This window comes from Lytechinus pictus, chromosome 17, assembly GCF_037042905.1.
Source record: "Lytechinus pictus isolate F3 Inbred chromosome 17, Lp3.0, whole genome shotgun sequence".
NCBI lineage: Eukaryota > Metazoa > Echinodermata > Echinoidea > Temnopleuroida > Toxopneustidae > Lytechinus > Lytechinus pictus.
The window spans coordinates 6,468,465-6,490,617 of NC_087261.1; the positions used below are offsets into that span (position 1 = coordinate 6,468,465).

General features: G+C 38.3%; 1 protein-coding gene across 1 annotated transcript; it reads left to right on the forward strand.

The window, feature by feature from the left end:
- The first annotated feature begins 1,101 nt into the window (after positions 1–1,101).
- LOC135157226 (serine-rich adhesin for platelets-like) lies at positions 1,102–13,477 on the forward strand. Its single transcript, XM_064112174.1, has 5 exons — positions 1,102–1,171; positions 2,406–2,762; positions 3,573–3,959; positions 11,908–12,096; positions 13,302–13,477. Exons 1-5 carry the CDS (start codon positions 1,102–1,104, stop codon positions 13,475–13,477), a joined length of 1,179 nt encoding a protein of 392 aa, XP_063968244.1.
- The last annotated feature ends 8,676 nt before the right edge of the window (positions 13,478–22,153 follow it).

Genomic DNA, 22,153 nt, shown 5'->3' on the forward strand with positions numbered 1-22,153 from the left:
AAACACATGATTGCAAAAAAATGCCAAAATATTTCAGTCATCCCCCCCACCCATCAACACGGATTTACGCCAGTGGACCACATAGTCTACTTTCATTTGGTCTAATGCCATTCCGTCTAACAACCTGTTGGTCCAATAGCCATTTCAATAGCCGTGGAGGAGCCGTGGTGTGTGGAGGAGCCGTGGTGTAGTGGTTCTTGCGACTGTGTAAACAGTCTCGCCTTGTAAACAGAGGGTCGTGTGCTTGAATCCCACCACTGTCTGGCATCCTTTGGCAAGGCGTTAATCCACAGTTTGCCACTCTCGACCCAGGTGCTAAATGGGTACCTGGTAGGATGTGAAAGTTATTGCAGCTTGTCCAGTAATGTGTGCGCCTCACCGGCGAATGACTGGAATACTCCCCAGGGAGTGGAGGATGGCACACATTGTGTGCGGGAATGACTGATTGAAACCGATGACCGGGGTAATAATATATATGTGAAGCGCTTAGACACGTCGTTCCGATGTATTAAGCACTATATAAAAGCGGATTATTAATAAGTAGATGATAGACCTTTTGGTCTGATTGGACTAAAGTGTTAACTGTGTAAAAAATGAATTAAAATGAAATGGACATTAGACCAACTGGTTATGAGACCACATGGTCATGGACGAAATGGTGATTAGACGAAGTGACAATTGTACTAAATGGTTAATGGAAAATTATGGTTGTTAGACGAAATTTTGATGGATGGAATGGCATTAGACTAAATGAAAGTAGACCATGTGGTGAGTGGACGAGTTGGCAGTAGACGAATTGGTAATTTACCGCTGCGTTTACCTTTCAACAAAAGAGCAGTCGAGCATGACGTCTATGCGCGCCTGCCAAATTTTCTTTTGTTTGGTGCAAAATGTTTATAAATAGAATCATTTTTGTACATTAATTTGGTATGAAAGCGGGCACAATAGCCAGGTCGAATAACTCGTACACATATTAATCTCAGCGTGCAACAAACGGTCTAATAAAGAATACATCAAACTATTACATCAAATGGATTTTTGTACCTCCATTATGAGTAAAAAGTGATATTCGGGGAGCATTATTTGAAGTGCTATTTCAATATGAATTCGTGTATCATTTATGCCATTCTGGCATGTTTCAGCGTAAGGCCGAACTTTGTTTTGGCTCAAGGTAAGTGCCGATGTGCTGTTTTCTGGTTCTTCCTATTCCTGGTGTTTGTTTCATAATGATTACTCTCTTTCATAATAATAAAGGACTACAGTTTCGTTTCACCAATTTTCGGCAAACGACAAAGACCTTCCAGTTTTGTCATTTGACGGTCATTTTCAATACATTTTCTGTGTTCTTAAAAAATGCTGTACGTCACGGAGCGAAAAATTCCTATTATCTTCACCATGTTCATCTTCACAAATGTCACCATTACTTTTACCCGTGACAGCTGAAGATATAGCTTTTCTGGTGCTCGAATTCAAAAGTCAAGATTCAAGATCCATAAACGCAGTTCATGTTTCATTTTTTGGTTTCCCATGTGCCCCCCCCCCAATTTTGTTGTATCACAATATTTTTTTGGTTTTTCATAATTTTAGCGCACACTTGGACATTGGCTTTAAAAAGGAATTTGAAGCTCTATGAGCACGGTAATATAGAAAATCATGAGATTTCGGAAATTAAATTCAGTTACGAGTAAAAATATTTTCTGAATGAGTTCATATTCTGAATCCCGACTTTATTATTTTGTTCCGAAACTCAAGTTCTCCTTTGCGATGGGGGGGGGGGGGGGAATCAAGGGATAAATTAACTGGTGTGCATGCATTTCTTCTAGAAAAAAAGGAAACCCATTAGTATAAATGCCTTACGATAAATTCACTGACAATAATACGGTATTTAATAAGTCACACGTGATTTTAAAGCGTGTCATCATTCAATGCAAATTATCTTTACATTGATTGTCTTCTGTACGCGTTACGCGTTGACGATTTTGTTCATGGCTGATCGCCAATGATTCACGAGCCAGCCAAAATGTCTTCGTTTAATAAAATCCTTTGAACTCAAGCAATATTTTAAAGAAAAAGAACATTGTTGCTCCCAATCCTACTTTCTTTGATTTACATTATATTAAAGAACAGTCATGGAACTTTTTGAGACATGTACGATTTCCTTTTGAATTTCAGATACTGTCCTCCAAATGATTTTTGATATCCTTTCTTTAAAGCGTTTTACTCACCCATTGATTCTCATTATATGGTAAAAAGGAAGTATATGATCTAGTGTAATGATACCTACGTGATTGTAGATAGGCGTGATTCTGAGGATAGTGGGGCCAAAACTATCTGACTGTATGCCATTTTTTTTCAAATCCACATTTATTCTTCTTTCTTATTTGAATGGGTCTTTATTTGTTCAGATTACACCTATCTCGGATGTTTCTATGACAACAACAGGAGAGAAACTTTGCCGGATCTGATTTACTGTGAAAGAGATATATACCCTTACGATACATGTCAGAATACCTGTGGACCACAAGCTCAGTACTGTCAATCTCAAGAGATGACAATTGAACTATGCAGAGATATTTGTGCTGATCAGAACATGAGATACTTTGGAATTCAAGCAGGCACACAGTGCCTTTGTGGTGGATTCTTTGCGCCTTATAACGCATTGGGTCAACCAGATGGGAATGATACATGTAACAGACCATGTCCAGAAAATTCAAGTCAAATGTGTGGAGCAGACTTTCAGGCGAGCGTCTATCAAATAAATGGTAAGACAATGATGTTTATTTAAGTTCAAGTTCAAGTTCAAGTTTATTTTCCATTTCCATTTACAACATTATAAGCAAATATAAATCAAACATACATAAATATAAATATAAACAAATACAAATGAAATATGATAACAATGATTACAAATCAATTACGAATTCCAAAACATTTGTAAAATAGTTTTAACAAAATCTGATATATATATATTTCATATATATATATATATACTTATGTATATATATATATATATATTTATATATGTATATATATGCAATTTGATGGTGAAAGGGAGCGGATTAAAGATTAAAATTAATGGAGATACCATGATAACATTTAATAACGTAGTTTTTAACACTAGCCATATTAATTATAATGACTATTATGAACGAACTTCAATAGCGATACATTTGAAAGACAGTGCGTTATTCACACTTTTTTCATTCTATTTCATTTTAATGATAACATGTCTATGAATTTTGTATGCCCACAATGATTGATAAAACATACACTGTGATTGCATTTTTTGGTGAATTTTAATAACAATGACATGGAGAGGCCATTAAATCAATCGTTTTCTTGAATATTTTTACAACAGGGCTGGGCGTTGGGAACAAAGTGAAATAGACTTTTAGTATTTCTTCATGTCAATTGTGGATAAATATAGGAAAAGTGATTGCTGGACTTTTTTAGCAATCTCTCCATTCATACCATTGTGGTGGCATTATCATCGGTGAGAGCCTTTTCTGAGGAAGAAAAAAATGTGGCTCTCACAGCAATTTGATCTTATTTGCATTCATTTTGGTCAACAGAATCGCCATCACACTGTTTTAATCCAGGATACGTTTTAAACGGCGACCAATCGCAGCAGGATAGTTCTTTTTACAACGCAAGTGACGTCATCGATTTCGCCACCGTCTGTCCACCACCGAGTATCAAGGATGGCGCCGCATCTATCACGTGTACTACATCCGGGAACTGGACAAACCCTCCTCCTACCTGTACGGTCAGGTGTGCCACGCCCACTGCACCTATGCATGCTAGTTTCAGCTCATGGCAGACACTGAGTGACAACTACGCGGTCGATGATGACGTCTTCTTTGATTGTGATATGGATCCTTCGAGGACGAATCAAACATTGACATGTGGTTACTATGGCGACTGGCATGACTGGGAGACCTTTGTCTCGGATTGTCCAGGTAAGTTTATTTCACACCTCTACAACCTGACCTAACTCCAAAATCCCGGGTTTTCACATTGCCTACTCCTTTCTTTGAATAAGAATATTCTTAAACAGAATAAACCAATCTGGATATATCAACCAAATGTCTTAGCTTCATTGATCAATCGATCTCTCTCTCTCTAAAAAAATAAAGAAAGAAAATGGTGATATCAGAATCTTTTTCGTCGGTTTTGGTGTCTTGTCTTGGCGGACCATGATGAAAAACATCCACGACCCAAACCCGATCGGAATCGCTCCATGGGACCAAAATATTGAGTCATATGAATGCGTACTTAGCCCCATTGAAGTCATTGTAAAATAGCCTTATTCCAAACATGCATGAATTAGGCTAACTTAATTTGATATCCCTTAGACCTACAAGGTTATAATAACTTGGACATATTTATATTAAAGGGATGCTCCGGGTTGAAAACATTTATATATAAATAAATAGAGTAAAATTCACAAAGAAAAATGCTGAGAATTTTATCAAAATCGGATAACAAATTACGAAGTTATTGAATTTTAAAAATTTGCATTATTCCAATACATTTCTAGGCATGTCTTCGTGAATATTCATTAGGTGGGCTCATGATGTCACGTCCCCACTTTCCTTTTTCTTATGTTATTACATGAAATAATAATTGTTTAATTTTTTCATAAATTTGTATTATGGTGTGTCTCAATTTTTGTGAAATACGCTGCATGAAGAAATAACTAATGCACTTAATCACTTGTCAATCAAATTATTTTATTTCTTGGTAAAGACATTTTGAATAAACCTAATGTTATATAATAAAATACAAAAGAACAAATGGGGATATGACATCATAAGCCCACCTAATGAATATTCATAAAGACATTTCTATAACTGTTTCACCAGAATAATGCATTATCTTACAAATTTAATAATTTCGTTACTTATTATCCGATTTTGATCTAGTTTTCAGTATTTTGTTTTGTGAATTGATATATAAATATCTTAAGCCCGGAGCACACCTTTAAACCACTTTTGTATATACTAAACCTTAAAACCGCATTATTCGAACGATTGCTATTACATCATTATATACGAATATATTTTAAATTCACTTCTATTCAAATAAGTATGATAGTTTAGGAAATTGGCAAAGCCGATCTCCTAATATTTATATAAAAGTTAGGTCCTACCTTAATTCTTGCTCGCCAGAGGATAGAATGGGGTCCAGCCGCTCAGATAAATTGCACAAATCCGTGAATAGAAATATTTACACGTAACAATTAGATGACAAAGAGATAGATGTCACAATATGTCTCGCAAAGTAATGAGCTCATTAAATATGCAGAGTGAATATAGACTTCGAAGGAGTGGAAGTGACGGTAAGAAGTAAGTGAGAGAAATAAGTATAAGTTGATCCTCCACAAGATTTGATTCGATCCTCATTAGCAGCTGGATGAGATGGTCAGCATGAGTGGACAGGACGAAGGCAGAGAGTAGAGTGATAATGTGATGGAGAAAACAAGTTGTTTTTGACCAACATCAGAAAAGGTGAGACAAAGAAATAAGCGCCAAAAAGGGTGGCAAAACGCAGTTGAAAAGAACAAAGAAGAGAGAGGTAGACTGTGAGAAAAGCAAACATGCAAGCATCTCTGTAGTGATGTTGTATACCTGCAAGTTCATTGCAATAAACAAGGGACAATGAAAGGATGTTTGCTCCAAGTCTAAGAACAAAAGAAAGGTTGTTTCTCAATATAAGAATGTGTTTGCCAAGTAGATTTGAGCAGGAAATGAGTTGCCTTGCTCTGTGCTAGTACAGTATAGTAGTACATTGCACATGGCATAAACAAGTTAGAATATAGACATGAAATTGGAAATAAAAGAAAGAATTCATATACATGTACAGTATGTTGAAATATAAATGAAAATATATACAAGGAAAGAATATATAGATATACATATATATAAAGAGATATAGTCAAGTCACTACAGTAGCTCCCCCCTAGATTTGGAGTTTTGGACCGAATAGAAATGTATTAACAAATCGACAAGGGAAAGTAAAAGGGAACTTGGCTATATAAAACAAGCAAATAAAAGGACTGTAAACACCAGTGTATTGTGAGAAATGTATCAACCGTCTCCGAAAAATTGAACGTACTTGTCAGGAAACCTGACATGGCGACCAGAACGGGTCTTACGAATTTCGGGAGGCATGTGCTTGTCATCAGAATCCACTGCCAAGTCCGTGGAGTTGGATTGTTTATGAACTTGGTCAGGTGGGTGTTGATGATGAAATGAAGGAGTGGTAGCATCCTGCTCGATGAAAGCCGGTTTCAGTCTGTCGACACTGACATTTTCACGTTTACCATTATAATCTATGGTAAAATACGTGTCAGTGCGACGGATGACTCGGAAGGGTCCTCTGTATGGAGGCTGCAGTGGCTTTGTAACAGCATCATCTCTTAGAAAGATATGAGATGAATAATGCAGTTCAGGATGTACATGTGTTCGAGTGTGCTGCTTTCGAGTAGGAGTGGGATGTAATTCCTGCATCATTCTCTTTAGTCTGTGGGCATAATTAGATGGGTCATCGGCAGCATCAATTTGTGAAGGAGCTACACATTGTGCAGGTAGAGTGACTGTAGTCCCAAACACAAGTTCTGCTGCAGAGCATCCAATGTCCGCCTTGATTGCTGTGCGTATACCCAGCAAGACTAAAGGGAGTGACTCAGTCCAACGGACCTTGTTATGAGCCTTGAGAGAAGCTTTAAGTTGGCGGTGAAAACGCTCCACTAAACCATTTGCGGCAGGATGGTATGCTGTTGTGCGGATGCGTTTAGTGCCGAGGAGGTTGGTGAGTGCAAGGAAAAGTGCTGACTCAAATTGCCTACCTCTGTCAGTTGTGAGAGTAGTAGGTGCACCAAACACTGCTATATACCCATCTGGCCACAAATGCTCGTGCTACCGTCTCCGCAGTGATGTCGGGGATAGGGATAGCTTCTGGCCATCTGGTGTAGCGATCAACACAAGTAAGAAGGTAATTGTTACCCTCTGATGAAGGAAGCGGGCCTACGAGGTCAATGTGCACATGAGAGAAGCGTGCATCAGGTGAAGTGAAAGTACCAAGTGGTGCTTTGGTGTGCCGATGTACTTTACACTTTTGACACTCGAGGCATGTTTTGGCCCATTTTCTGACATCAGCGTTGATGCTAGGCCAAACAAAGCGCTCTGTAATGAGCTTTTGAGTAGCTCTGATTCCTGGATGAGAAAGTCCATGAAGGGAATCAAAGATAGCTCTTCTATGTTTGACTGGTACCAAAGGCCTGGCAGTACCAGTTGATATATCGCACAGAATTGTAGTGCTAGAACCTGGGAGAGCAATTGACTTGAGTTGAAGTGAGGAGTCTTTCACCTCAGTTTCATCTTCCTGATCATTTGCGATGGCCGCAAAGTCTATGATTGAGGAAGAATCAACTCTGTCAATATACAGACGAGAGAGGGCGTCTGCTGCTGTGTTTTCCTTACCTGAAATGTGCTGTATATCAGAAATGAACTGAGAAATGAAATCGAGTTGTCGGATTTCACGTGGCGAATGCCTATCCGGTTTCGACTTGAGTGCGTGGGTGAGAGGTTTGTGGTCAGTGTAGATAGTAAATGACCTACTGTACCTTCAAGAAAATGACGGAAGTGCTTGATGCCAAGATATGCTGCAAGCAACTCCCTACCAAAAGTGCTGTATTTGGTTTCAGCTGGTTGTAACCTCTTAGAGAAGAAAGCCAGAGGTTGCCAAACTCCATCTACTCGTTGTTGGATAGCTCCCCCAACTCCTACGTCAGATGCGTCGACTAGTAGGCACAAGGGAACATCAGTGCGAGGGTGCACAAGAACAGTAGAGTTAGCCAATTGATCTTTAGCATGATTGAAAGCAAGAAGCTCTTTCTCTCCAAGATCAATTGGCATGTTCTTTTTTGTTCTGTTTTTCAACAGATCAGTCAGAGGTTGTAGCACGTCGGCACAATGTGGAATGAATCGCCTGTAGAAGTTGATCAATCCCAGGAATTCTCGAAGTTTGGTGAGCGACGTAGGGGCAGGAAAATCACGGATGATTTTCACTTTGTCGCTAAGAGGGCGGATTCCGGTGTTGTCCACCGTATGTCCGAGGAAAGATAGCGATGAAGCACCAAACTGACATTTCGAGGGATTGACAATGATGCCATACTCCTGCAGGCGATCGAATAGCAGACGGACGTGTGTCTCATGTTCATCCTTAGAGGAACTGGCTACCAGTATATCATCCAGATAAACATAGACAAATGGGAGGCCGCGAATGACGGTGTCCATCAATCGCTGGAATGTTTGTGCTGCATTCCGAAGTTCGAATGGCATTCGAACAAATTCGAATAAGCCGAATGGAGTGGTCACGGCAGTCTTGTGAATGTCGCTAGGCTCGACTGGGATCTGATGATATGCCCTAACGAGATCAATTTTCGAAAAAATTGTCTTACCTGCAAGAGTTGAAGAGAAATCTTGCAAGTGTGGGATAGGATATCGATCCGGGACCGTGCGAGCATTGAGCAAGCGATAATCACCACAAGGCCGCCAGTCCCCTGGCGTTTTCTTGGGAACCATGTGCAATGGACTTGACCAGTTGCTATCAGATTGTCGGATAATGCCAAGTTCAAGCATGTGCTCGAACTCTGCCTGGGCAATTCTCTGACGATCTGGAGCAAGTCGACGAGGGCGCGCTGCCGCGGGCGGGCCTCGAGTTAGGATGTGATGCGTGGTATTATGTTTCACTTCTGAGTGCTTGTAAACCGGTCGTGTGATATCCGGATATTGACGGAGAATAGAGTGAAACCGCTCCGATGAGTCATGTTGAACATACATCGGGCTAATAGTACCAGTATATGATCCACACCCCTGGACTGTAAGAGTGGTTGTGGTGTCTATCAATCGGCGGTGTTTGATATCCACCACAGTCCAAACTGGTCAAGAAAATCGGCACCCAAAATCGGCGTGGGTATATCTGTCACAACAAATATCGAGCGGAAAACACGCCGTAAACCGAGATTAATTGTGAAAGACTTTTGTCCGAAAGTCTTGATTGGCGATCGATTTACAGCTTGTAGTTGGATATTTGTTGCGTCAACCCTAGCCGGTTTCCCCAATTTGGAATGAAGGAAAATACTCACCTCAGCACCTGTGTCGACGAGAAAGCGTGTACCAGTGTACTTGTCGTTGACAAAGAAAAGGCGACTGGGTTGGGTGCTGCCAAGGGGGTTAGTCGCCGCTATTCCTTGGCGGGACCGTTTCCCTGGGCCTGTCTTGCCGAGAAAGAGCAAGGACTAATGCACTTTTGAGCACTGCTCCCATATTTCCAGTGATACCAGCACTGGGCACCTGCATGCTGTTCACTGCGATGCGGGCTGCGCGAAACTGATTGTGGGCGCTTAATCGAGTCATTCGACTTGCGCTGTCGACTGCGACCTCTCTCGCGGTTATCCAGCATGGAGCAGGTTAATGCTTGAACTTGCATTGTGAGCTGGTCCACCTGTGCAGAGAGCTGGTCGACTTTAGTTTCGTGCGTGGGGGAGTGGAGGGGGTTGTGATGGCGCCAACTTAGATTGAATGTTGGATATAGTTGGGCCGGCAACTTCAACAATTTTGTCCGCAAGCGCCGCTAAGTCCACCAAACTCACCCCATCGCTTGATGCGGCTAGGATGACCTGAACGTTGGTGGGCAAGCGTTGCAAAAATAATTGCCGAAAAATGGAATCCTCCATTGTGCTCGTCCCCATCAATTGCTGCATCCGCCGAAGGAGTTGCGATGGCGACTTGTCTCCGAGCTCCTCTCCTGACAGCAGCCGATTGAGGCGCGTCTGCTCGGAGACGGTCGTTCGCTTGACAAGTGCAGCTTTCAATTTTTGATAAGGGTTGTCGCCCGGGATAGCAGTAATGATATCCCTCACCTCCATAGCTACCTCTTGTTGTAGTGAGGCAACTACATAATTGAATTTAGTGATTTCGGCGGTAATACCCTTCGTGTGAAATTGGGCCTCAACCTGAACAAACCAAATTTCTGGGTCGTTTGCCCAGAATGGTGGGAGCTTAATGCTCACCGGAGCAATAGAGGGTGATACTGGAGAAAGAATAGATTCAGGAGTAGATGAAACATTAGGGGTAGTCATGTTGCAGAGTTAAGAAAAAAAAATGAGAAGTAGAAAGGAAACAAAAAAATAGCGAAGTGAGAATAGCGAAGTGAGAGCTCGAGAGGAAGCGAAAATAGCGAAATGAGAGAGAAATGAATAGAAGGCGATAAAAGAAAATTAAGGTTTCAGGATCACGTCAGGGTCACCAGTTTAGGAAATTGGCAAAGCCGATCTCCTAATATTTATATAAAAGTTAGGTCCTACCTTAATTCTTGCTCGCCAGAGGATAGAATGGGGTCCAGCCGCTCAGATAAATTGCACAAATCCGTGAATAGATATATTTACACGTAACAATTAGATGACAAAGAGATAGATGTCACAATATGTCTCGCAAAGTAATGAGCTCATTAAATATGCAGAGTGAATATAGACTTCGAAGGAGTGGAAGTGACGGTAAGAAGTAAGTGAGAGAAATAAGTATAAGTTGATCCTCCACAAGATTTGATTCAATCCTCACTAGCAGCTGGATGAGATGGTCAGCATGAGTGGACAGGACGAAGGCAGAGAGTAGAGTGATAATGTGATTGAGAAAACAAGTTGTTTTTGACCAACATCAGAAAAGGTGAGACAAAGAAATAAGCGCCAAAAAGGGTGGCAAAACGCAGTTGAAAAGAACAAAGAAGAGAGAGGTAGACTGTGAGAAAAGCAAACATGCAAGCATCTCTGTAGTGATTTTGTATACCTGCAAGTTCATTGCAATAAACAAGGGACAATGAAAGGATGTTTGCTCCAAGTCTAAGAACAAAAGAAAGGTTGTTTCTCAATATAAGAATGTGTTTGCCAAGTAGATTTGAGCAGGAAATGAGTTGCCTTGCTCTGTGCTAGTACAGTATAGTAGTACATTGCACATGGTATAAACAAGTTAGAATATAGACATGAAATTGGAAATAAAAGAAAGAATTCATATACATGTACAGTATGTTGAAATATAAATGAAAATATATACAAGGAAAGAATATATAGATGTACATATATATAAAGAGATATAGTCAAGTCACTACAATAGCATAGGCCGAGATTTGAACATAGATATTTGTACAATGATTTAGAACATTACACAATAAGATATGGTCTCAATACTAGCATCAATATTATTCTACTACGTTTTATTCCGAAATCGGATCGCAGATCAATCGTTAGGTGTGCGGTGGCCTTTACACATTCGTGACATTGATTTTGATGATTATATCACCAAACACATTGAGAGAAAGTCTTACAAATCATAAGTATGGTCCTTGTTATGTTTGAATTGTAACACTTCTATGTTACATTGGGCAACTCATAATCTGCCTTTGGAGTATATCAATGTTGTTAACTACTGCATAATCAACAAAACCGTAACTCTTGAGCCTACATAATGAATAATCGCCATGATACCTAACACGCAACAACAATCACATTTTGTCTATTTGTGCTGATCATTTTTGTTGTTGTTTTCTTGCACAGTAAGTGTTGAATGTCAATGAAAGGAGTAGCCGTGATAAGTCGTGATTTGCCATTTGCTATGTTTATTTTGATTTGTTTCGTTTAATACATTGTACTTTTTAGAGAGCTGAATGAATTTGAAACTTTCTTGACTATGGCTATGATAAAATATTACTGTGGCATATTTTTTCGTCATTTTTCTGTCCTATTGCCAATAATATTATCATTGTCATTCTTCTGATTTTGATTATCATTACCATTATATATCAATGACGCTGGTTTGGTAACCATATTTTCTTTGGCGGTTTATTCAGAAACCCCGCCACCGACCACTGCAGCAACACCAAATTCAGCGTCTACAACTGCAATAACAATATCAACACCTACACCAACAAATACAGCACCTGCAACTACAACAACAATATCAACGCCTACAACTGCAACAACAACAACCTCAACGCCTAAAATGCCAACAACCGGAGCAACCGCCACTTCTCAGGGAGGTAACTAAAATGAACTTGGCGATGTTTTTTCATAGATGCTAGTTTAACTCATTCTTGTTTCAATTATCAAATATTCAAAATTAAAATTTGTGAGTTTTTTTTTTATTTCATTCACTTTCTTCAAATGATTTGGTGAAATCCGACGAAACATTTCCAGTATAATGCTTTAACTTACCGTTCTTGAAATTTTGTATTTTGTTTTCATTTCGTTTTATTTCATTCTATTTCATCCTATTTTCTTTCACTTTTTTATTTCATTAAAAAAAAATTTAATTCATTAAAAAACATTATTTTATTTCATTCTATTTCATTTGATTTCATTTATTTCCTTCTATTCAATTTCATCTTATTTCATTTCATTTAAAAGACAAGTCCACCCCAACAAAAAGTTGATTTGAATAAAAAAAGAAAAAAAATTAACAAGCATAACACTAAAAATTTCATCAAAATCGGATGTAAAATAAGAAAGTTATGACATGTTAAAATTTTGCTTAATTTCACAAAACAGTTAAATGTACATCCTGGTCGGTATAAATGAAGGAACTGATGACGTCATCCACTCACTATTTATTTTGTATTTTATTATATGATATATGAAATATTCTAATTTTCTCTTCATTGTCAAGTGAAAAAACAATTAATTTCTCCCTAAACATGTGGAATTAGCATTGCTTAGTACTATATGGTCAGTCAAGTTGGTCCTTATTGTCAAACTTGTTAAAATTGAAATATTGTATAATAAAAAAAATAGAAAAATGGTGAGTTATGGACATCATCGACTGTCTCATTTGCATGTCAATCAGTAGTGCATCACTGTTTTGTGAAAAATAAGCGAAACTTTAAATTGTCATAACTTTCTTATTTTACATCCGATTTTGATGAAATTTTCAGCAATATGCTAGTTTGATTTTTCTCTATTTATTTCAATCAGCATTTTCTGGGGTGGACTTGACCTTTAATTTAATCGTATTTTATTGCATTAATTTCTTTTCAGGGAAGGGAGAAGGAGGGGGGGGGGGGCGTGTCGTTCTTTTCTTTAGGGTGTGGTCTCGGGGGTATCTTCCCGCGAATTTCGAATTTTATAAGCAGCTTTATGATGATGGGAGGGTTTTCTCGCCCCCTCCCCTATTAAGGGAGTATAAATCTTTAGAAATTGCTGCATTTGGACTATTCACTGATTACCGACTTGACACCTTATTTTACAGCATATCAACCGACTTCGATGTCGCCCTTCTCATTGAATCCGCCATCACAAACGAGCAGAGATGATATCACGTCGGAACCGACGATCATGATGACATCATCAGATGGGGGACGAGGTTCATCCTTGGGTATGAAAATCGTATATTCCCGGTCCAAATATGTTAAACATAGGTTATAAGCCATGAAAGCCTTTCGCTTTACGGTTTATGTTACGGGAGAAACTCGTGCAGCAAATTTTCCGGAGTTAATTCGGGGCTTGTATGGGCAAATTTCGCGTTATTGCTTCGTGATTCGTATAATATTTTTGCTTAAAATGGGGCTTTCGCCCAGCAGGGCAGAACTAATCCTAAAACACATCAACTGCATTTGAAGCATAGGCGGCGGAAGCGGGGGGGGGGGGGGGGGGGGACGGGGTGGACATGTCCCCCCTAAATTTTGTGGTGATATCCTCTTTTTTTTTGCTTGTCAATTTTATTTCCTGCGTCCCCCCTAAAATTTTGGGTTGATATCCTCTTTTTTTTTTGCTTGTCAAAAGATTTTGGTGGTCCCCCTAAAATTTTTGGCTTCCGCCGCCAATGATTTGAAGTGCAAGTTAAATAACAATCTAATGTCAAGGGTCGGTTAATCGAAACAGCATCTTTGTCTGATGCTTCAGAGCCGACGGAAAATTGCAAATATTTATATCCTTTGTCCAGACTCTTGGACGAAACTGCCGTTTCGATTCGCCGACCATCGTCCTAGATTTTCATTGATATACTGCGTTGCTGGATTCATTCTGTGTAGCTGTGCGGAAACTCTCAAAGGTTATTTTTAAAATCTTGTTTAGGTCGGTATGTACAAAATTGAGCTTTTTGGTAAAAAATAGTCCTCAAAATTTATGTAGTTCAAGGAAGTTATCGTATTTTTATTCATGAAGACAATACTAAAATTTTCTCTCGATTTTTTGATGGGAAGTAAAAGAGTGAGAGAGGAAATTCCTCCCAATCTCTGTGACGATGTTGACTACCTACATGGCTGTCTAAGTGGTCGTGCCCTCACTATGGCGTGACCCACAGTACGCCATGCAATAATCATTTTTATTGCATTAAATTAATCTCATCTTTTACATTTCAGACACGACCCCATGGATTATTGCTGTAGCTGTCTTATCATGCGCTCTCCTGGTCTTTGCTATCCTTTTTATCTTCACATACCGACTAGTGTAGGTCAACTTTTGTTTATCATATTGCACGTGGCTGATTCTTTAACGGCTCTTGCTTATCATTCAATAACTTTTATGAGAGATTGATTCTGATCTGTCAAGTAGTGTTTCTATTTACGGACACCCCGATTTCTGACACCCCTTTCCCCATTCACGTTTGCACACGTAGTGAATACTCATTTGTGTCTCATGTATTTTTCTGTGATTGGCTTTTAGATAATAATGATCGTTTAACTTTTAGCTACACCGTTTAGACATTATTGAGTAATTAATGATATATGAGGTGTGGTTTTTGATCCTGGGATATTTAAACATTATAATCTGACGAATGTTCGTTCTCATAACTAAAGTTTGGGGGAGTAACAGGGTCGAACTTTTTCGTTTCTAATTCATCGTGGCTCGTTTGCTATATGGGCATATCTGGACTTTTATCTTTAGTAAGCCTAAGGCCTATGTGAGGGTACCGATAATTTGAGGGTCATGGCAACGCAAATGACCACAATTTTGTAATTATTTAGTCCATGCGCATGCGTACTCTTTTCCCAGAGACACAAACATGAATATTCATATTGGAGTCCGGAACTACGGTGGGAAAAATAATTCGTCATTTTTTTTACCTGATTGCTAAGAAAGCATGATTGCTTGTAAGCAAGCAACCAGAGGACCGACGGCTTAAGGTCCTCTCCGAGGGACATGGTCCCGGGGGGCCACTTCCATTGACGAGTGGATACCATGCGCGACCATGGGGTCTCGAAAAGCACCCTAAACACATAATTTCCATATTCTGAAAATGCACCCCTTAACGGCGTGTGAAACCCTACCCTTAACAAGTATTGGAAACAAAACGATACTCTTGGCAAATATTTCCTGAAATGAACCCCTAAACAAGTACAGGAATGTTTTATTGTTATGTCACGGGTCCTTCGGTCGTCGGGTTTACCTTTTATATACACATCATTTGGTTTAGTACGACCCCACCTTCTACACCTCGCGCAAATCGGACTCTAAACACGTAGTGTTTGGGCAAAAAGGACATCCTTTATAAAACATTTTTATTTTGTTTTATCATCCCCGCAAATTTGACCCTAAACACGTAATTTTCGCGAAATAGATACCCTTTTTTCATTATTTTTGTGTTTTTGTCACCCTTATCACGTTACGTACGTAACGTGCCCCATCTTGAAAAAGACATCCTTTTTACGTGTTTGTTTGGTCGCGCATGGTATCCACCTGTCAATGTAACAGCCCCCCCCCCCAGGGGACCTAGTACTGAGGATTGATGCATTACCAAAGGGTACTAGTGCACCAAGTGGGAATCGAACCCGGGTCACCGGAATACGAATCCCCCGCTCTACCGAGCTATCGCGCACCGGGCAGGGTTGGCAGATCCCGAGGGCTAGACCCTGGTACAGTATACCATTCTTGCCCTCGCACGAAGAAGTGTTGATGGCGTATGGCTATTCAATAGCAATATAAACCAATCACAGAAAGTGGTAGTAGTACTCAGATTGTACATCTGCTTCTACTATTACTGCTACTATTGATATTACTAAATGCTACAACTATACAATCAGTATCATAGAACTCCTGTTATTTTCTCAAAAATATTATCTTTTTTTCAGGAGGCGTAGTACAAATCCCTCATCAGATATGAGGGTAAGACATCGCCAGTCCCCCGGATTCAATTCTGAAAGTCTAGAAATGGCAAAACCAGTACCATACGACACTGCCATTATCAAGACAGGATCTGCACACCAAGTTAATGAAAGTAGCGGCAATGAATACACAAGTGATGCCGGTGATATGAAAGAACACGCTTACGAAGCTCTGGAGGGTCGTCCTGCCAATTTTGTTGACAAAGATTTTACTTACGAGATCAATAATCTGTAGGGTGGAAGGAACAGTATGGCGGCGTGCAGATTGATTCACGGAATCTTAAAATCTTTGTAAATAATGATAAACATAAACAGCTTCCTAGAAAAATAATGAGGATCATTAAAGATAGATCAGGAGTTGAGATGGTTGTGGGAGAGGCAATTGAGTCATATGTGATAGGATATATGTTTTTCAGCCCAATTATGGTTGCTTCAATAAATTAAAATGATTGTCCAGTTGGTTATGCATTCATTGTTTGGTAACGCATTAATTTCTTGAAAACTCTTCACGCACTTTAATTTTGTATGAATTGAAAAATGTTGTTGGTTTATATTTATGGGAAAATGAGAACTTTTGATAGGGGCAGAAAATAAAATATTGCTCCACGACTCTTTCTTCGGCAATTTATGCAATTATGAAAGAACCACTCTGATTGGTGCCTGGAAAGTATTTTGAACAATGTGCGCATGCGTAGATGATCCGCTGATGGCCGTTGCAAAAAAACATTGGAAGGATCGCCCTGTTCAGCCGTGTGGCATTGTAGCACTGCAGCCTAAAAAAGTTCCCTTGAATGATGAGATCAACAGGATTGAGAATGTTAACGTATTTGTACAAGATGGCCTGTACCGTAAACTTTGAAATCCCCAAACACAAAGAGAGAGAGAGAGAGAGAGAGAGAAAGATGGGGGGGGGGGGGGGACTAAATTGCCTCATCCGTTGCAGGTAATTTTTATTTTTATTTGAACGGGTATCGACATTTCGTCACTTAGTTATACATATTATATAATTTTGAATGATTTTAAAGTACATGTACGCTCCAACGATTTGAAATAATTATTAAACAATTCTTGCCTCACTGGAATGAGTATGTATGTTTTTTTTCATGTATTTTAATGATAAGTTCATAAGTTCATAAGTTCATTTTATTTGTCTTCCAACTTTGAGTTTGAATACATGACAAACATACAAGTTTGTATGGAACAATAAGCAGAGTACATGATAAAACATACAGGTATACATAAAACAGAGTATGCAGAAAACATAGTTTTTTAAATACATTATACAGCTTAAGACAGAAAAGAAATATATTTTTTTAAGGAAGACGAGGAGACCTAAGTGAAGCAATGCTTGTAAATTAAGGTTCCTCATTACGAATTCAAAGAACATTAGATAAACAACACAGGAATGGCAATATAATATAATATGATAACTAAAGAGAGATGCGGGGAGAGAAGAGGGACACATTTATGTACAAAAGGGACCAAAAAAAGGGTCATGAGGACAGGGACCAGCCAGACCCGGGAAAGGGGGGGGGGGATGAGACGTACTGATAAATTAGCATTAACTAATAAATAACACACACAAAAATAGGCTTTACGAATCACTTCCATAGTTACTCAGTAAATAAGATTTCAATTTTCGTTTAAACACTGTAGAACTGACAGCATGTGTAATGTCAGGGTCAAGTGCATTCCAAAACCTGGGTCCAGTGCAAACTAGAGTGCTCAAAGTGAACTTTGTTCTTGCACGAGATATATGGAGTGTGGAAGATTGTCTAGTATTGTAATTGTGTACTTGACTATTTTTCTTAAATATCAGTGCCAGGGCTGAAGGGAGACTTCCTGAATCAAAATCATACATAAGAGATCCTAGCTGCATAATATAAATATCTTCCACTTTCAATAAGTGATTGTCATGAAATAAAACATTTGTATGGGCACGATAACTGACATTACATATACTTCTAATAGCTCTCTTCTGAACAATGAATAATTTTTGCAATTGCGTTTTAAGTGAGTTGCCCCAGGCAAGCACGCCGTAGTTTAAGTAAGGAACAATTAATGAGGAATATAATATGAATAAAATTCTTTTAGGGAAAACTGACCTCAAGTTGTATATAACACCAGTATTTTTTTACAACAGTTTGCAGAGATGATTTACATGAAGTTTCCAGTTCAATTTCTCATCAATTATTAACCCAAGAAATTTAGTTGAGGTTACTCTTTCAAAACAGACATCATTAAACATTGCATTGCCAGGCAACATTTTTAAGGAATTGCTAAAAAGCATATAATTCGTCTTTTGAAAATTAAGTGATCATTTATTGGCTTGAACCCACAAGATAACATTCTTCAATTCACAATTCACTGTTTCTATCGGGTTAGAGGATTCCTATGTGAAAAAATACACTAGAATTATCAGCAAAGAAAATAAAGGATAATTTGTTTGATGAATTTTGAAAATCATTTATATACAGTATTAATAAGAGAGGTCCTAGAAGAGACCCCTGAGGTACACCACATGTAACAGTTTGCAAGCTGGAATTAATTATATTCAAAGATACAAATTGTCTCCTGTCAGTGAGATAACTCCTGAACCTCTCAAGGGCAATACCTCTCACTCCATAATGGGATAACTTATGTAGCAAAATTTTATGATGAACTGTATCAAAAGCCTTGGAAAAATCTAAGAATATACCAATTGTGCTCAAGTAATTATCCAAGGCAGTGGCAACCTTATCAACAAAGTGCAAAATGGCATGTGTAGTTGTATGCTTCTCGTGAAACCCAAATTGAAAATTCGAAAAGATATTCGACTTTTTAAAGAAATGTATGACCCTTGCATGTATGAGTTTTTCAAGGATTTTTGAAAAAGATGTCAACAAAGAAATTGGACGATAATTGGTCAACAATTCGGGGTTGCCTTTCTTAAAAATTGGCACAACTTTTGCAATTTTCATGCTTCTAGGCACAATGCCATTTGACATTGAAATATTAAAGATGTGAGTAAGAGGTGTCAAGATTCCTACAATAACATGTTTAATAAGTTAATTTTTAATATTATCACAGCCTGGGCTCTTTTTACTTTTGAGAGATCTAACCACATCAGTCAACTCTTCCTCACTTGTAGGCAAAAAAATAGACTTTCCAAAGTAGGCTCAGACAAGAAATCAACACAGGTTTTTTGACAGGGTGGAATAGCCGCCTGTAAATTTGGACCAATATTACAAAAATAATTGTTGAACTCTTTTACAATAACACTGTTATCATCCACAACTTGATCATTTATGATTACCTGTTTTATCTTTGAAACCTTAAGTGGTGCTTTAAAAACATTTCTGATCACTTTCCAGGTATCCTTAATATTATTAAAAGTCGCTTGGAATTGAGCACAGTAATATTGTTTTTTGCATTGCGCAATGTAGCAGTTAAAGTATTTCTATAAGCTGAATATTTTCTATACAAAAATGCTGACTTTGTTTTTTATATTGGTAATACATCTTATTTTTCTTATTAATTGAGTTTAACAAAGATTTGGTAATCCACGGCATACGTGGAACTCTAAATCGACTCTTATTTGTACAATTAATCACAGGTACGTTCTCGTCATACAGAACCATTTTTTTTTTCATTAAATTATCAAAGGCACTCTCAACACTTTGATCTGAGAGTATGTCACTCCAATCAGCCGAAGTTAACGGTTCTCTGAGCCGAGCAACATTTTCAGAATTGCTTTGGCGAGTATGGGTGTTGTAAATATTTGGATCCTTATATTGTCCTAAAGCTAATTTAGTAAAAACAGGAAAGTGGTCAGATAAGTCAGAAATTACTACTCCAGAAGACGGAGCTGGTTGCGAATTACTAAAAATATTATCAATAAGTGTGGAAGATGTATCAGTCACTCTGGTAGGCTTTGTGATTAAGGGTAACAATGAAAAAGACATTAACAGATTCAAGAAGTCATCAACGTGAACATTATCATTGTAGTGTAAGAGATTTAAGTTAAAATCCCCCATCAAAAATAACGATTTATGAGAAAGCAAAGCTTTTTCCAATATATTTTGCATGTCATCTATAAAACTTGTGAAATTACCATGGGGAGGTCTGTAGATTTCTCCAAGAACAACATTTCTTTTACCAGGAAGCAAAATTTCTATAAATACAGCTTCCAAATGATCGGTCATTAAATGAAGATCATGACAAACCTGATAATCTAACTGAGAAGGGACATATATTGCAACACCACCACATCTTTTTATTTTTCCTACTATTACAAATTATATCATAACCTGGAATAGAAAAAAGATTCATATCATTTTCACTAGAAAATCAAGTCTCAGAGACGCCAATAGGGACAAGCCCTGGGTTGACATTACTACTGAATGCTAATACATTATCAAAGTTCTTACACAAGCTGCGAATATTCATGTGAAGGAGAGTTAGGTCAGTGCTCATTCTGGTATTACAAACTAATTCAAAAAACTGTTTTTCTGTGCAGTAATTACAACCAGGGTCAGCATTATGCATGTTTATACTACAGTGATTATCTTAAAAAAAGTTACAAATATCGTCTTCAAAATGATCCATTGTAAAACAAAAAAGGAAGTTGAATTAGCATGAGATGTGCAACATGATACAGGTAGGACTGGCTGGCTATCACATAAACATACAGGAAAAGGGTAGATGCATGCATGTGCTCGGTGTACAGGTAGAGGGTGAGAAATATAGGAAGGAGAGACAGGAAATATGTAAAATATATACATTGATGCACAAGGCAACATATTTACAGGTAGGCAAGGTGTATAAAAGTGTCATGAAGAAAAAAAAACAAAAAAACAAAACATCAAAATAATAAAAAGTTCGATTCGTAACAGGTAGAGTGGAATATTAAAGCTAGAAGCTTTAATAAAAAAAAATCCTATGCTACAAGATTGAGTTATCCTCTGGGATCTGGATGGGTAAACAGGTTAAAGTTACTGTTAAACAATTGGAGACCAGCTACAGAACACAGTCAGAAACGTAATAGTGTCACCTACAGTCTACAGGGAGTCTACCTGTGACAAGGTGAAAAAGGGCTTTTTCACAGTCACACCATCTATGGTGGTTTTCAGGGCAGCCATGATCCTACCATCGACAGACCACGCCGCTTCTACCTTCGGATGGGCAACTAGCTTCATCAGGACTTGATGGTTTAACTTCGTCAGGTCATCTTGAATGACGATCCCGCTGCCCTTGAGGTGACGCTTGCTCTTCATGATCTCTGCTTTTTTCCTGTACAAACAGAATTTGACTAGTGTGATATGATTATGATATGATATGATATGATTATGCCCTTGCTACCAATATTAATATCATTACGTTGTGCTTTCATGTAAATTCGATGTTGGCCTACGGTTGTATAAAGATCTGTACTTCGGCCTCCTGGCTGCAATAAATCTTTGTTAAATAAATCAATTTATATTTTAAGTATGGATGAATGATTTTTGCATGATTCAAAGTTTAAAAAAAAAGCCACTCGTCAAGTTTTTCAGGAAGGTATGCATACGGATGTTTACAGGTCAATTTAAGATCTGACCTCTTTTGTAAAATAAAATCATTGGGAGAGCCGTACATATTTACAATTGTGTTGTACCTTGATCGATTTCCATATTATCAAAACGTCGTCATGCATTAAATGTCTCACCGTCTGTCACGTGGGGATAAATCGAATATTTTTGTGGTAGGTATCAATATCACGTGAAAGCACTATTTGTCGGCATATACATCTTAAAAAAAAATACATTTAGGCAAATAATTCATGTATATTCGTATTTATCCCGGGGCTTTGTAAGAATGGGGGGAAGGGGGGGGGGCAGGGAAAGGGGCTCTTCCAATCTAGAAAGGTTACTACTTTAAAACAAAGGAAAACAACAAAAAACGAGCATTATTATATACCCACTTTAAATGAAAATAAAAAACGCGTAAGTGACCAAATTTAATGAAACCTTAGCACGTTAGA